Here is a 17,428-nt window from a genome sequence, read left to right on the forward strand (position 1 = left end):
AAGGCCTCGTACAGACGAGGGGTTATCCGCTGGAAACGGTCCGCCGGACCGCTTCCAGCGGACATTCCTCCTCCGGATTTTGATCCGATGGCTTGTACACACCATCGGATCAAAATCCGCGCGGAAAACATCCGCTGTCACGTGTCGTGCCGTCGCCGCGATGATGACGCGGCGACGTGCGCGACACTGGAAGATAAACACTTCCACGCATGCGTCGAATCATTACGACGCATGCGAGGGATGGGAGCGGACGGACTGATCCGGTGAGTCTGTACAGACGACCGGATCAGTCCACTGGACTGGATCCCAGCGGATAGATTTTGTAGCATGCTACAAAATTTTTATCCGCTGGGAATCCGTCGGCTGGATTTTTATCCGCCGGGAAATGTCCGCTCGGATGTACAGACGACCGGATCTATCTGCTGGAACTGATCCGCGGATCAATAGGAATAGGGCCTCCCTCATGTTAGTGAAAGGACCAAGGACTGGATAAAGTTTGTTATTCACTGCTGTAGGACAAAACTACAGAAGCCTCCCCTCTCTCCTTCTCTTTAACATAGAAGGGAGGGTTTCTGTAGTCTTCAGAGAACAATGCAACTGAGGACAAGTTCAAGGTAATTTTTTGTGTTTTTGGAACAGGCACTTTAAATGATACATTTAACGAAACAACTGTGATTAATGAGGAAGTTTAATAAACCCTGATGGGTTTTACTTCCTCTTTATTTCCCTGTAAAGGTAAAGCATAATGACTACTATGCATCTCATCATAGCCCATTATGTGTCACTTACCTGAAATCAAAGCCTGCAATGCCAATGTCCCCACTAGCAGCAAGCATCCATCTTTACCCCTCGTCCTTCTGGGGCCGCAAACTCCATCCCTGTGACTGGCCAGAGGAGCGCAACATCACTCCTGCATGCACATGGGAGCCGCCAGTCACGGCACAACCCCTTTAGGAATGGTAGGATCGCCGTTTCTAAAGTGCGCCTGCACCGTAGACATTGGCGCATGGCTCTATTGTAAATATCTCCTAACCGTGGAGGTTTAGGAGATATTTCCAGCACCTACAGGTAAGCCTTAATCTAGGCTTACCTGTAGGTAAAAGTGGTTGTACATGGTGTACAACCACTTTGAATATGCATAGTTTATCGTTAAGGTTTACATATGCTTTTTAACCACCTCCTGCCCGCTGTTTAGACAAATGATGGCAGCAGGTTGGTTCTCTCATTCTGGGACGACGTCATATGATGTCGTCCCAGGCTTGTCAATGGGTCGCAACGTGCCGATAGGCACCAACAACCATGGCACATTCAAAGTCACTTAGAACACCTGTTCTTCCCCATTCTGTTGCTCAGTTTTAACTTCAGCAAGTTGTCTTAACAACGTCTAGATGCTTAAATGCATTGAGTTTCTGCCATGTGATTGGATGCTTAGCAATTTATGTTACCAAGTCATTAAACAGGTGTACCTAATAAAGTGGCCGATGAGTGTACATTAAATTATTTGGCTCACAGATTCTTTAAACGTTGAGCCCTCGATCACACAGGGCCGATATGACATGTCAAATCGCATTTGAAAATCGCAGCCTATTGCCGACAACCGCACCAGCCGAATGGGGGCAACCCCGGCTTTGCAGCACCGCACTGATTCCCAAAAGTAGTTTCTGCACTACTTTTGGCAACTTCGGAGGCGATTTTAATAGACATCTGTCTGTGCAGGAAGCCTTACAGATGTCTCTCAAATCACCCGTCAAAGTCAGACTGAAATTCCGATTTGAAATTGTGTGAGGTCAGCTGAACTCACACGATTTCAAACCCGCAGTCAGTGTGAACCTGGGCTAAAACCAATTCTTAAAACTGTAAAAATGATGTATGGTTACTGTGTGGATGCATATACATACATTATTACAGTGTAAGTCCTCTTATATGATCTAAGCTGCCCAGTACTAGCTATGTATGGGCACTTTAAAGCTGACACTGCGTAATGCCAATATTGTCCAAGGGGCAATGGAAATAACTATATAAGAGCAGCATACAGACTCTCATGTGGACTTTCAATTCCTGCTGTTTGACCTCTGAATGGCTATTTTTGGTCTCAAATGTCCTTAGTGGCTGATGCCTGTGTAGCCCCATTTAGTATCACTAAACTGGCCACTTGTGGGCAGTGTTTTCAGTAACTGCGTTAAAGTAAACGCCGTTACTTAACGCAGTTACTTTTGAGGGTAATGAGTAATCTAACTGATTACTCTTCCCCTCATGGTAACGCCGTTCCCATTACTTGGGCGGCGTTACCGCAATTACATCTGCCGCCACTAGATGGCAGCAGAGTGATTGCTTCTGCTGGCGCTTGTCTGTCAGTCAGTCCCCTCCCTTCCTCCCTCCTCCCCTGCTTCTTGTCTCAGGTCAGGCGGTACTGTCCTTGGTAGCGCCGTTGCATAAAGCGTGCATGTGTAATGCATGCAGCTTCAAATTCTAACGGCGGGACCGGGACGGGACTGACAGACTGCAGCCGTACACGCGCTGAAGAAAAGTAACGGTAAGGCCGCCCGTCCTCTCCACCTTATCTAGCAGGCTTACAGGTGTCATCCCTCCTCCCCCTCACCTGTAATACAATGAGGTGGGCGGGCATCAGATGTGAGCCTGGCACTGAGTTTATAAAAAAACTTAAAAAAAAAAAAATGGATGTTATATAGCAAAAAATAAAATTATTATTTTTTGTCATAATTGGTATTTTGTTTAAAAAAAACAAAATGAAAAAAATAAAACGCGGAGGTGATCAAATACCACCTCGCAGTTGTCAGCTTAAGTTATGCAGTGCACATAGCAAAAAATGGCCTGTCATGAGGGTTCAAATAAATACCAAGGGGTAGATTCATGTAGGAGATACGACGGCATATCTCCAGATACGCCGTCGTATCTCTGAGTGTGCGACGTCATATCTATTCGCCTGATTCATAGATTCGAGTCTCTTATGCCGTCGTATCTTAGTTGCAATTTTAGGCTGGCCGCTAGGTGGCATTTCCGTATATTTACGCGTCAAATATGCAAATTAGGTAGATACGCTGATTCAGAAACGTACGTTTGCCCGGCGCATTTTTTTACGTCGTTTACGTTAGGCTTTTTCCGGCGTATAGTTACCCCTGCTATTTGAGGCATATCCTATGTTAAGTATGGACGTTGTTCCCGCGTCGAGTTTTGAAAATTTTACGTCTTTTGCGTAAGTCATTTGCGAACAGGGCTGGAAGTAATTTACGTTCACGTTGAAAGCAATGACGATTTGCGGCGGAATTTTGAGCATGCGCACTGGGATTTTTTCACAAACGGCGAATACGTCAAATACGTGGGGTCACAGTAAATTTAAATAAAACACGCCCACACCATCCACATTTGAATTACGCGAGCTTATGCCGGACCACATGCGTTACGCCGCCGTAACATAGGGCGCAAGTTCTTTCTGAATACAGAACTTGCTCCCTAAATTACAGCGGCGTAACGTATCTGAGATACGTTACGCCGCGCGGATAGATACTCCATTGTATATGAATCCGGCCCCAAATGTTCTAAAATACTGTATATAGTGTTTTTATTCTTCAATCAGTTAATATAAACATCTTTGATATTAAAGACGTTATAGAACGTAATTGCATTGTAGAATATTAAAAAAAAAGTCAGTTACTTTGCTGAGTAACTAATTACTTTTTCAATGTAGTAACTGAGTCACTAACACAATTACTTTTTCGGAGAAGTAATTTGTAACTGTAACTAATTACTTTTTTAAAGTAAAATGAGCAACACTGCTTGTGGGACATATTAGGCATGCTTATAAAGCATTGTATGTTCTTCAGGAAGGTGTTCAACCTCTTCATGAAGGACATTTACCACTCAGATTCCTCAGTATAAGCAAGTAACATTCACCGACTACTTCCAACATATGTCTTTCAAAATCTTGTTCACTTTTCAAGACAAACAAGAACAGACCTCCCCACTGACTCTATTCCAGAGTCTACTTCTCCAAAAATCATTTCCAATATATGCTCTTTTTCTGATCTTTGCTACCCATTTTTCTTATACCCATCCCTCTCTCCCGAAATACACGGAACTTGGCATCACTCTATCACATTAGGACTGGGACAAATCATTTATTTAAACGCATTGACTGTTTTTGGTGAGCAAAACCCAGGAACCAAGCTTTAAAATCCTTACCTGCTTGTACAGTTGCCCTTGTACACTCCGCCAAATATATCCCTTGGTTCCAGTCTTAGACATGTCGCACCCACTCAGGGGCCATGTCCTATATGTGATGGTCTTTTTCCCTTACAAAGAAATTTTGGGGCACAATCCTTGTGATCTATGTCAAGACTATTTATTTATTACAGGTGCTTATATAGCACCGTCAATTTACGCAGAGCTTTACTTATATATTACCGTATATATTCACATAATTTTCTGCTCTCAATGAGCTTACAATCTACGGTCCCTAACTCATAATCATACATTCTAGGGCCAATTTAGAAAGGAGACAATTTAAATACCAAAATGTCTTTTGGAGTGTGGGAGGAAACTAGAATACCCACACAGGTACAGGTACAGGGAGAACATGCAAACTACCTGCAGGTAGTGCTGCGGTTGGGATCTGAACCAATGACCCTAGTGTTGCTAGGCGGAAATGCTATAGGAGCAACTGTCCCCACTACTTCCTAATTCATACTACTTCCCATGTTACTGGGCCGTACCCTTCTTTACATTCTGTACCTCTTATCTCTCTTTTTTTTTTAAATGCAATACAATTACATTGAACAAAAATGATTACTCACTATACTTTTCACCCAGCTTTCAACCCATTCATAGCACATTCGCCAATTACATTTATTGTACTTATAGCGCTAACGCAGACCCGCTGTCCAGGGTGCTGAAATTGAGTCTGGATATAGTACTTGGACAAAATAATATAAACGTTGAAACAATGAAATGACCTTGTATTTATTTATTTATTAAAAGGGTTTTTAAAGCACTGACAATTTATGCAGCACTTTACATACCGTACTGTACATTCACATCAGTCCATCGACTGTTCCCTAACTTTTGCTTTATGTGACATATACCATCAGTGCATTTGCCAACCAGAGTTATTAATTTTGCTGCAAATGTGGCATTGCAAATGTGCATGGATTTGCCAAGATATGTATCACCAAAATAAGAGACTTGCATGGTGTTTTTCTTTTTTTTCTTTTTTAGCTTGTAGACTTTCTCTAAATGTTTAATTTCAAAACAGAGATTACTATTATGCCAATGTGCCTACCGTGTGGCTCTTCCTACTTGAGGGCACTTCTAATCATTTGTAAATGTTTTATGCCTTGGCAGTAGGAGCCTGTTTGATGTTTGGCAGCAGCGTGATTGTTGCATGACTACTTATAAGAGCAAACTCAAGTAAGAACATGAATCAGCAGAGCTACATTGTACAGCTGGCTCAGTGCCATGCTATTCCAAACACATTCCACTTGGCTGGGTGTTACAGCCTGGTAAATCAATCAGGAGCCTACTACCAGGTGTATTGTACTGCTACTTGCTTGTTTAGCTCAATGGTTCTAAACCTTTTAAAAGTCACAATGCAACATCTTGCAGTCAAATATTTTGTGGACTCCTGTATACTACTACATTACAGGCTATATCCCAGTAACCCAAATTGGAGTAAAAGATATCAAGCATTTGCATTTGTAGCGACTATCCAGTTCATGGTTTGAGCTGCTTGTGTTCTTTTCACTGTTGGAGTATTTTTTCGTCACCCCTCCACAGTAGTTGCACAGTAGTTAAGCAAAACTACAGCCAAAAATAAGATACAAAAAAAATCCCAAAAGCCCCACCTCTTAGCCCAGCGCCTTTGATGACGTCACATGTCCGACACTCTACCGGCGTCCTGTCGATCAAAGGTGCCGGACCAAGAGGTGGAGCTATGTGACATGAGCCCCGGGAACACTGGAAGTTCTAATGAAAGCTATTACAGCGGACAATTCCGCTCTCTGCTGATACGGACAGCTCGCCTCTTCCTCTCCTCTCTCTTCCCCTGGCTGGGAGACCATGCCGGCGATGCTCTTATTCTCACCGGGCCCCCCTGATCCTCACTCAGCTGTGGGCCCCATAGCACCCGTGTGGGTCGCTATGGCGGTAGTTCCGCCACTGCTTAGGACCCTTATGCTTGAGGTCATTAAAATGGAGGGGGCTCATGAAGTGAACACAGCTTTGGGCCCATGGTACAGTTAATCCACCACTTTAAATATGTGTACATTTTTAACAAACATCAACATTTGCATTGGTCTTGACCAAAAATAGTAAAACATTATCTTTGTATTTATACTTACAGCTCTTCCATGTGGCTTATGTTCTCATCAAGTTTGCCAACTCCCCTCGTCCTGATCTTTGGGTTCTAGAGAGATCCACTGACTTTGGAAACACTTACATGCCTTGGCAATACTTTGCTAGTAAGTACTATTTATTTTTCCTTGTATATTATATACATTCATATAGACATTAGTAGAATTTGTTTTATAAATATCAGTATTCTTTTAATGAGTGTCAATGCAGTTTATAATGCATAATAAATCAGCCAAAATGTGCTTAGGGTAACATCAGCCAATGAATATATGTATAAAGTTTACTGTACAATATAGCCATAGAATTACAAATAGATGTATAGAATAAATGAGATGTTCATTTATTGAGTATTTATTTATACAATATTCAACTATAATACTTTAGAATTTAAGGTCTATTGATCTCTCTGAGTAAATTAATAAATGGCCATTGGGTTTTTAGTTAAACAAGAACTAAATGTAAAGCCCTGTACACATGGGCCAAAATCTCGTCAGGAAAAAAACGTTGTTTTTCCTGACGAGATTCTTGGCAATAATCTCTTGCCGGCCGAGTGTACACACACTCAATTCAAAAGAACCGCCGTTCTTTTGAATGGAAAGAACGCAGTGATGTCATCGAGTACGACGAGAATGCGCTCATCACATTTGATGCCGTCGCCATCTTGCTACACCCTACACTTCCCTTGGAAACTACCGCGCATGGGTCGAAGTCATTTCGAGCATGCATGGGTTTCCGCGGCGACAGGTAAGTATACAGACTCTCGGGTTTCTTGGCAGGAAAACACTGTCAAGAATCACGACAAGGAAAATAGAGAGCAGGTTCTCTATTTTTCTCGTCGAGATTCTGGGCAGTTTTCTTGACGAGAAACTTCAAAGCGTCGTACACATGCACGGTTTACCCAGCAAGAAAGCTCTGCCAGCAGTTTTCTTGCTAGTTCTTGCCAAGAAAACCGTGCGTGTGTATGAGGCTTTAGAGTAAAAGAGGAGAAGAAAAAGGTTGGGGGGAAGGAGGCGGCTTGGGGAAGGGGTAAACAGCCCCAAAAAAGTGATTGGGGGGCTCTATAGTTGCCCAGACCACAGTGAGGTTTTATTTACTGTAGGTCCCAAGCAGCCCCATATGGAAGTATTTTGTCCTGTACTATCTTTAGGCTATAACTGGGACTACCACAGGGAGTTTTCTGAAATAATAAATATAAATGATTTGTCATCTTGATGACAACAAATCTTCCATTCCTTAAGATTTTAAAGTAGTTACACATCTCCAGGAGGTTGTTTAATTTGCAAAAAAGCAAACAATTTTTTACTATAATGACCAATAAGAAGGGGTTACATTTATACCAATTTATAGTAAGCTGGCTAACCAATCAAAATTAGAGTTTTTTTGACCTTGTCAGAGTTTTAAGAGGCATTTCAAGAGTGAGAAAAGCAGGAGCTGCTCTTGATGACCTCCTTCTATAAATGCCAGTTACCTGGCTGTTATCTGATTCACTGGATTTATTATTTCTGGGCCACTGACCCAAAACAAGTATAAGAATTGGGCAAGTGAAAGAAAAGTAAGGGATCCTTTTTTGCACACCTGAGAAACAAGCAGAGGGGCGCCTCTGAGTATATATCAAAAACACTTTATTATAAAAGCACTATCCACTTACATGGAAGTAAATGACGATGGGTACATCTCTGGGACTACAGGTAACAGAGAGTCAGTATCCAGCTGGCAGGATGCAGCACGTCAGATCCCAGGGAAGATAAGGGCAGTGATTCGTCGCATCCTGCAGAAGACAGCACTGCAGCTTCGGAACTCCCGTCTGGTGACCGAAAAGGTGGAGGACCACCGTGCGGTGTGGGAACCAAAACGAAAAAAAACGAGGGGGGAGAAAGAGGCCAAGCACAATATATAATGTTCTATACCATCTCTAGTGTCAGGGCCGGATTACCATATACTCAAAGGAATGCGAAACCGCCCCCCCCCCCCCCCCATATAAGTTAAATAAGGATATGGGAACCTGTGATAATGATAAACAAAAACCAGGTTAAAGAGAATGACGTTCAATAGTCTATATTAGAAGAATCAAAGTACAGTCACAATCTCGATGACCTCGTTAAGGCCACCTGTTGAGAGGACATTGAGATTATATATCCAGAAAGTCTCTCTGGAGCATAGTTTTTTGAAGCATTCAGCTGCTGTCAGGGATTTTGGAATTTGTTCAATTACCCATACTGTTAGGCCAATGATGGATTTTTTATAAAACTCTGCAAAATGCTGTGGGACACTGTGCATGTCTTTACCCCCTTCGATGAGTCTTCTATGTTGGCCGAACCGCTGTCTAAGAGGGCAGATTGTGCAGCAAACATAGATGAGACCACAGGTCTGATGAACAGTTGTAGAAATGGTCTACCAGCTAGGTTTTGCCCTGTAGGTTTCTTGCCGTGTTGGACAAAAACACAGGTTTTGCATAAGGCTTTTTTACACTGATACATGCCCACAAGGGGTATGAGAGTGATGGGGTTAGGGTTGAGGTGGATGGTTTTTAGTTTACTGGGGGCAATCTTATCTTTAAGGTTAGGTGCTTTTCGATAAGTGACTCTGGGTACCGGTTGGAGAATAGTTTTGAGATGGGGGGTCTTGTTGCAGAATGTTTCAATGTTTGGTAAGTATTTTTTCAATTTTCTTGTAGTGAAAGTCAAAGGTGGTATGGAATCTGATTGAGTGGTCCATCTGTTCCCTAATAAGGATGAGCTCTGGTGTGTTCGCATGCTACACGTGCAGAGCCTGCCAGGAAGTGTGCACGGCGCTGCGCTAATCACAGCCAGGGAGACATTTCCCGATCTCTGCAGCCGAGCATCGAGACAATGTCTCCCTGGCTGTGATTAGCGCAGCGCCATGCACACTTCCTGGCGGGCTCTGCACGTGTAGCATGCAAACACGCCAAAGCTCATTCTTATTCCCTAACTGTTTTGGCAGTTTTTCCCTTGGAATAGAAGTCACATGCTTTATCTACCAAATCTTCTGGGTATTGTTTGTCCATAAATTTCTTTTTGAGTTGGATACTTTGTAAAGCATAATCAGCAGAACTGTCCATTGGGTATGTTTTGTATCCATGTCAAAAGTGTGTCAAATTGGTGGAGCTGGAAGGCTCATATGACAGACAGGCTTTGAGCATTTTAAGAAGGTGAGGTCATGGTGGCAACCTCCATGTTTTACTTGTGACAGGTTTCCTTTAAGTGCTCCAGCTAAACAAATATACTGTATAAGCTGACTCAAGAGTGTTGATTTTGTCATTGGCTGAACCCAGGCACAGGTGTTGAATCATCTCTCCCACTTAAATAGGAGGAATTTGCTGGCACAATGTCTAACTATGGTTTATTACTCCCATTCAGCATGTTATTGAGTGTCCTGGTTTGTGAAATTCCAGCAAAAAAAAAAAAAATCTATTTATCCTTTCAGGGCCATTTCTAATATACTAACTGTGACGGGGGAACAATGAACATGGAGGTACCTGAAACAGTGAAAACAAACAGGAGAATTTAGTGTACATAGTCACTGTATTATGTATAATTGGAAAAGGATTAGCTTTCATAATCCTATTTTTCCATATGCACCCTCACAGCAAGCTAATACATTAGCCATAATACAGCCCCTCTGCTTTTATTTTACCTGTGATCACCAAAGTGTATACCTGCAGTCCGAGATCCATGGAGAAAGAAATTAACAAGCCAACAGTATCAAATATTACACCATAAGTCCATGTGATGATATATTCAAGTATTCTTGAGTTATATCATTTTTAAACGTTCCCTTTTATGTGAATATAATGTAATGAGTTTTTTTGGGGTCCTTAGCTTTTTTTCCCCTATGGATCCTGTAAACCAAGTTTCCTGCGATCAAGGAATCATTCTTATCTAGAAACGAAGTGTTGGGTTGCATACCTTTTACTTAGGATACCTATTACTTACTCCTAAAGTCCAGGTGGATGAGCTGCGGTTTTACCACCCACCTAAAAGATAGCATGCACCCACTCAGGGTTGTACAAATGCCTGAGCAAAAATGATACCCCCTGTCACTTACCACTGCCAAAAATTAAAACCATGCAACCACGATCCAAATGCTATAAAAGATAACAATAGAGTTCTATTCAAAAAGTAACCAAAATAGATGGACACACACTTTGAGGGTTATGGTTGGGATAGGATTTGTTGCTGGAATGATGTGCTAAATTTTGTGCTAAAATGTTAGGCTAGTGATCAGAGAAGGGTGCTCTGGAGCTAAACTTTGTAAACTAAATTCAACATTTGCATATTTAAATGCCCTCGTACTCGGTAACTGTAAATTTAAAGGTACATGTACGGAGACCCCTTCTTGTTTTTCCCAATAGTAGTTTATACTGTTTAGTATTTAGTTTAATTGTTATATATCATTGTGAAGCAATACACATATTTTGTTTTAATAGTTATATGTTTTTTCAGCATATAAAAAGGTAAATAGATTTTATTTTTTAGGGGGGAGATGAATGTAATGAAATAATGACCGGGACTGGCTCAATCTGCTAATTTAATAAAAAAACATTTTCCCCATTCTAGATTCTAAACATGACTGCTTGCATCAGTTTGGAAAGGAGACCAAACAACCTATTATTAAAGACGATGATGTAATTTGCACAACGGAATATTCCCGCATTGTCCCTCTAGAAAATGGAGAGGTAAGTAAAGAGTTCAATGACTTTGAAATACCATTCATATCTGTAACATCATAGCTCCTGTTAATGGTGCATTTTCTTTTTCACGGCCCATTGTGATAGCGAATACAGGTTATCTATTGCATACAAAACAATGAGTCTCTGGGAAAGAGAATGTAAGAATAGTCTACGTTTGTTTCATAATGTTGAAATACCACTTAAAATGGGCCCCAATTAAACAGATTATAAAACAAATATTTAAGAAAACTTCTGAAAAAAAGCAAAGAAAAAGAAGAAAACAAAAAAAAGAGAATAAAAAGTTTTTTTTCTTCTTTTTCTTTGTTTTTTTTTCAGATGTTTTATTAGATGTGTGTATTTGTTTTATAATATGTTTGATGAAATGACTATGCTATGTATATATGTATGAATTTGTTAATGTTTGAATTTGCTTATGTCTGTATAATAATTTTCAATAAAACTAGATTGAAGATAAACCGGACCCCATTAAGTTGGAGTTATTCATGTATACTGATGATGGGCCCTTTAAATGGTGCCCCTGGGGGGGGGGGGAAATCAGTTTATTTTAATGTACAGCACTGTACATTATAATTTCTTATGACTACAATGCCTTAAGGATTTATAAAAGTAATCACCTATGTTTACTGGTGTACAGGGCAGCCATTACAAATTTTGGGGCCCTTTACACAGCCTTAGGCAGGGCCCCCCTGGAGCAGAGAACTAGGGCGGGGTGCTGACGAAAAAAAAAACCCCAAAGTGTAATCTTTTCTCTCCTGACGCGAGATAATAAGCAAGAGGGGGGGGGTTTAATGCAAAAAAAAAAATGGGAGGGGGCCAGCCGGGCCCCTGGGGACCATCAGGCCCCTTACAGGTGTAATGCCTGTAATTGGCTCCCACTGCTTTCAATTAAAAGCTGGAGCTTGGTGGGGCCGAGTCCCACCGTCTGTGTCAATGGACACAGTAGTGGGACATGGGTGCCCCCATGGTAAGCAGCTTTCTGTGGGGGCATCCACCCAAGAGGAGGGGCCTGGACCACCAGCGGGGGAACCCAGAAGAAGAGGATCAGGGCTGCTCTGTGCAAAACCATTGCACAGAGCAGGTAAGTATAGACATGTTTGTTATTTTAATAAAAAAATAATAATACAAGGCTTTAATAACTTTTTAAACCCTTCAGACTCTGGATATCTGTAATGCATCAAGAAAGGCGAATTGGTTCATTTGCAGAATGTTGATGAATAAGATGTAGCTGTGTCCTCTTTAATCACCAACACGTCCTAGCGAAATTACTCCAAGTGAACACTATTTTACCTTTTTTACTAACTTTTTCTTGGGCACATACATATTGCTTGGTAAATTTAGTAAATTAGCCCCAACAATATAATTTTCTTATAATTGCTAACTGTCACCAACTGCAACTCTTCAATGGTAACCAAGCAGTCTGGACTGTATGCCAAAGGGCCAGTAAGCTTCCTGGACATTTATGGAAGAGGTCTGAAGTCTTATTATTGATCAGCCCAGAAACCTGTACAAGCAGAATCTCTTGAATAGAAAAGAAGGTTTTTTAAGAGTAAAGATTATTTTAGTGGTGTACAGTATGTGAATCGTTCTATGCACCTGTTTTTTTTTTTAATGTACTAAATTACAGAAAAAAGGCATTTTTTTGGAGTAAAAATACCTCTCCATTATGCAAAGAATAATAGCAGACTTTCTTTTAAAATGTCTTTGTGTTACTCAGACACATAAGGAGTGAAGAAACAGATGGTAGAGGTGAAATCTGCTATATATGGAATAATAGGCTCCTCACTACTTTCCTATCCAAGTGTATAAATTGATTTTTATGGTAGTAAGGCAGGCTTGCCAAAACTTGGCAGCCCCTCCTTTTCGTAATTATAAATAAAACATTTTCATGCTTGCTTTTGCTTCAGTTAAAAAAGTCATTTTAATGTGATGGCATGTTACCAGATAAACATCAGGTACAAGAAGATCAAACAACAAATACAAGTCCTGACACCAGTGCACTTACTTTCCTCGGATGAATATGGGTCTTGAATTTCTAGTAAAAAGAATGAAAACTTTTTTCCATGTATAAGGAGATCCTGGAAGGTGCAATCTTCTTTATTGCTCTTCCTGCTTTTGATTAAGAGCATGGGGAATTTTTTAAGAACTCAATGACTTTTCCAACTCATGTGAATAGTACCTAAAAATCTATTAGTGTCAGTTGAGCCTGCTGTTACTTGGTGTGTCACATTGCTTTTTGAAAATAACCAGTATGCTGCATTTTTAACCACTTGACCTTCACCTCCGGAAGGTGCAAACCACCCCCCCTCCCCTACTGACCAGGCCACTTTTTGCGATACAGCACTGTATTATTTTAACTGACAATTGCGCGTGGGACACTGTACCCAAATAAAATGTATGTCCCTTTATCCCATTGCTTTCATTTGGTGGTATTTGATCACCTCTTCGGTTTTTATTTTTTGCGCTATAAAAAAAAGAATGACCAACAATTTTGAAAAATAAACAATGGGCCGGATTCACAAAGCACTTGCGCCAACGTATCTCCAGATACCCCACGTAAGTTCAAATATGCGGCGTCGTATCTGTGCGCCGTACCCACAAACTAAGATACGCCTAAAAACAGGCTTCATTTCACCGACGTAACTTGCCTACGCCAGCGTAGAGTGGGCGCATATTTACGATGGACGCATGTGGCGCTCCCATTGATATTCTATTTAAATATGCAAATGAGGGAGATACGCCGATTCACGAACGTACGTGCGGCTGACGCAGGCTATGAGTGGTGCGCGTAAGTTGAACGTCCTGCGTAAAGTTAAGCCCCATAAAGGAGGTGTAACCCGGCAGCAGACATGCAAAGGGCTGCACCAAGGAATCCAAGCTGGCGTATTTTACATAGTTTACGTTGGACGTGAACATGACTAGGCGTAGGTTACGTTCACGCCGTAGGCAGTGATCCCGCGTATCTTAGGCAGTTGTTCCGACGTGTTTGTGGGCATGCGCACTGGGATGCGTCCACGGGACTCACGCCCACTTCCACCTACGCTGGCTTACGTCTAGGAAACCCAGCACAGTTTTGGGAGCAAGTGCTCTGTGAATTCCATGCTTGCCTCTCTGTGCTGCGTCGGCGTAGCGTACAGGAGATACGCTACGGCGGCATAAATCTGCGCCGCTGTCTGTGAATCCGGGCCAATGGTTTTCTACTTTCTGCTCTAAAACCTAATCTAATAATCTTTTGAAAAAAATCTAATTTCTTCATCAATTTAGTCCAATATGTATTCTGCTACATATTTTTGGAAAAAAATCCCAATAAGCATATATTTATTGGTTTGCGCAAAAGTTTTAGCATCTACAAACTATGGGATTTATTTAAATATTTTTTTTTACTGGAAATGGCAGAGATCAGTGACTTATAGCGGGATTGCGATATTGCAGCAGACAAATTGGACACCTAACATTTTTGACACTCTTTTGGGGACCAGGGAAATTATTACATTAATCAGTGCTAAAAATATGCAATGTCACTGTACTAATGATGCTGACAGGGAAGGTGTTAACATCAGGGGAGATCAAAGGGTTAAATGTGTGCCTAGCTGGTGTTTCAGTGTAGTGGGGCGGTGCTTTTACTAGTGGAAGACATGGACCGGTGCTTCTGGACAGGAACACAGCATCCATGTCTTCTGTACTGACAAAACGGCAATCTGCCTTGTTTACATAGGCGGACTGTCATTCTGTCAGAGCACCGAACGATCAGTGGGTGCAGGCGGACATCAGGTCTGTGGGACCCGCTGATCAACTCCTGCTGTGTAAAATCACAGCGAGACCAAACCATCAGTGGCGCGCACTCATGTCCAAGTACCCGGAAGTGCAGAATTAAATATATAAACAGCTATAATAAACGTTATTCTGTATATAAACGTGATTCTGCACAGCGCGTTCACCCTGTTGCAGTAAATCTGCTATGGGGCAGTCGGCAAGTGGTTTAAGTACAACTAAGCTACAGGAGAGTAATTGGGACTTTAAATGAGACCCGCCATATTAAATAGAATGTACATACATGTATACATAAACTAGTTTATTTATTATTACAATCTATAATTCATTAAAATAGTAGAATGGATACATAGAAAATATATACATATACACATAATGGAACCAGATATAATTTGGTATCAAATAACACTCAACGCATTTCATGGCGTTACAGCCACTCATCAGGAGTGTGGTATGAATGTATACTGTAAAGAATTATCAATTATTAATAGTGCCCTCTAAAAAGGGGAGAAAAGTAATTTTCCCAAAAATTGGTGACAGGTCAGTGACTTAGGCCCCATTCACACCTAGGCGTTTTTACGCCTGAAGCGCACTGCTCACAAACGCCAGAGGGGAGAATTAACATTATTCCCTATGGTGACTGTTCACACCTGAACGCCCAAACGCCTGTCGCGCGAAGCTCAAACAAGTCCCGGACCTTTTTTTGTCGCGCGTATCGTGCGGTTTGGGCGTATTTAAGCGTTTTTTTTCCCATAGAAAGTAATGGGAAATGCGCAAATTGAGCGTATCGCGCGACAACGGGCGTTTGCTACGGGCGTTTCGTCGCTTTAATAAATAGAACTTGTCGCCCATGCAGAAGATTAAAAAAATCTACCAACATAGCAACAAGTGATGAAAAGATGATCATTTTTCCTATTGGCTAAAATAAAAAACGCCGAAGTACAAAAACGTCGCACGACGCTGTATGCAAACGCGCAAATACGCGCGACAAAACGCCAGAAAAAAACGCCCAAAAAAACGACCGAACGACCGACGCTCAGGTGTGAATGCAGCCTTACAGCTCTGTCCCAAGGCTGGGCCCAATCTCTGCAGGGGGACTTATGAGGATCTCAGGTAAGATGTCTCCCCCAGGGTTGAGGTGGGAAAACCTCCCAAAAAGGACCAAGGAAGGCAGCCAAAGGAAGGGCAGATGGCCACAGCACAGTCCAAGTCACAGTCTTATCGTGCATAGTGTCCTACAAGGGATGTAAAGAAAAAAGTAAATGAATGAATGGTAGTAGGTAAATGTGAAGGGTCACCTAAGTACAACTAAATGCAAAACTTTTTTTTAGTTTTGCATAGAGGGGAGAGGGATTAGAACATCTGTAAATTTGTGTTGATGTCTGTGCCCTTGTTAAGGAGATTCACCCTCTCTATTTGTCCTATTTACTGTTATCATTGAAAGTGAAGGTAAAAGAAAATCCCAAATTTTGGGTTGTCCCCAGAAAAGTAATAGAGAGGAAATCTTCCAATGGGGACACTTGTTCTGATGACCTGGGGAATCCCAAGGAATTCCCTTAATTTGTAGGGATTTCCTCTTACTTCCTGTTTGGCTATAGAATAAGAAGTGAAGGAAAATTGTTTAAAAAAAACAAACATGTCATATTTACCAGCTCTGTGCAGTGGTTTTGCACAGAGCAGCCCTGATCCTCCTCTTCTCGGGTCCCTTGCTGGAGCTCCTGGCACCTGTTTTCTGCCAAGTGCCCCCACAGCAAGTAGCTTGCAATGGGGGCACCCGAGCCGAGTCGCTGCTCTGGTGTGTCCATTCAGACACAGTGCTGCAGCTCGGCCCCACCCCCTCTCAGTCCTCATTGGATCACTGAATTTGATTGACTGCAATGGGCGCCAATGGCACCTGCTGCTGTCTTATCCAATGAGGAGGGAGAGTCCTGTACAGTCGATACTCTCGTGCAACATTGCTGGATCGAGATGGGGCTCAGGTAAGTATTAGGGGGGCTGCTGCACACAGAAGGTTTTTTATCTTAATGCATAGAATGCATTAAGATAAAAACCTTCTGCCTTTAGAACCACTTTAAGCAATAAAATAACTTTTACACAAGCCAATCCCAACCTATCTAGCTGTATGTTTTGTGAAGTAATGTATTCTCAAAGATCACAACAAAGACCCCAAAGTTGGTTTCGGCTTAAAGCTGTAATAAACCTAAAACCAAAAATGTAATGTGAGAGAAAAAAGGGGATTACTCAGAAAAGAATAAACAATGTTCGGACTTTGAAGGCAAGACAACAAAAGAAATAGCAAAAAATATTATTTTATTACAAATAGTATAAACAAAAACACAGTGTTCAAAGATAAAAAACCATACACGATATTAAAAGTATGAGTTGTATCTCTTGTGCGTCTACGCGTTTCGCCGTGATGCTTCTTCAGGACGAGCAACAAGAGGTGACAGTGACAGAGATCTGAAATGAGATATACTATATTAACACACTAAAATTAAAATACATTTTGATGGTTAAAAAGAACATGCATTACAGATACTCCACATGCATCCGCTCCAACGACATATAATTGAGATACCTTTG

At 41.5% G+C, this 17,428-nt stretch overlaps 1 protein-coding gene across 1 annotated transcript in view; it reads left to right on the forward strand.

Moving 5' to 3' along the window:
• The window catches only part of LAMA3 (laminin subunit alpha 3), a 237,299-nt gene that overhangs the window by 18,426 nt on the left and 201,445 nt on the right, over nt 1-17,428 (forward strand). Inside the window, exons 3-4 of the mRNA XM_040354074.1 lie at nt 6,356-6,473; nt 10,944-11,062. Coding sequence (XP_040210008.1) covers nt 6,356-6,473; nt 10,944-11,062 — 237 coding nt within the window. The remainder of the gene's footprint in view (nt 1-6,355; nt 6,474-10,943; nt 11,063-17,428) is intronic.

The sequence above is a fragment of the Rana temporaria genome, chromosome 5 (assembly GCF_905171775.1).
Source record: "Rana temporaria chromosome 5, aRanTem1.1, whole genome shotgun sequence".
Classification (NCBI taxonomy): Eukaryota; Metazoa; Chordata; class Amphibia; order Anura; family Ranidae; genus Rana; species Rana temporaria.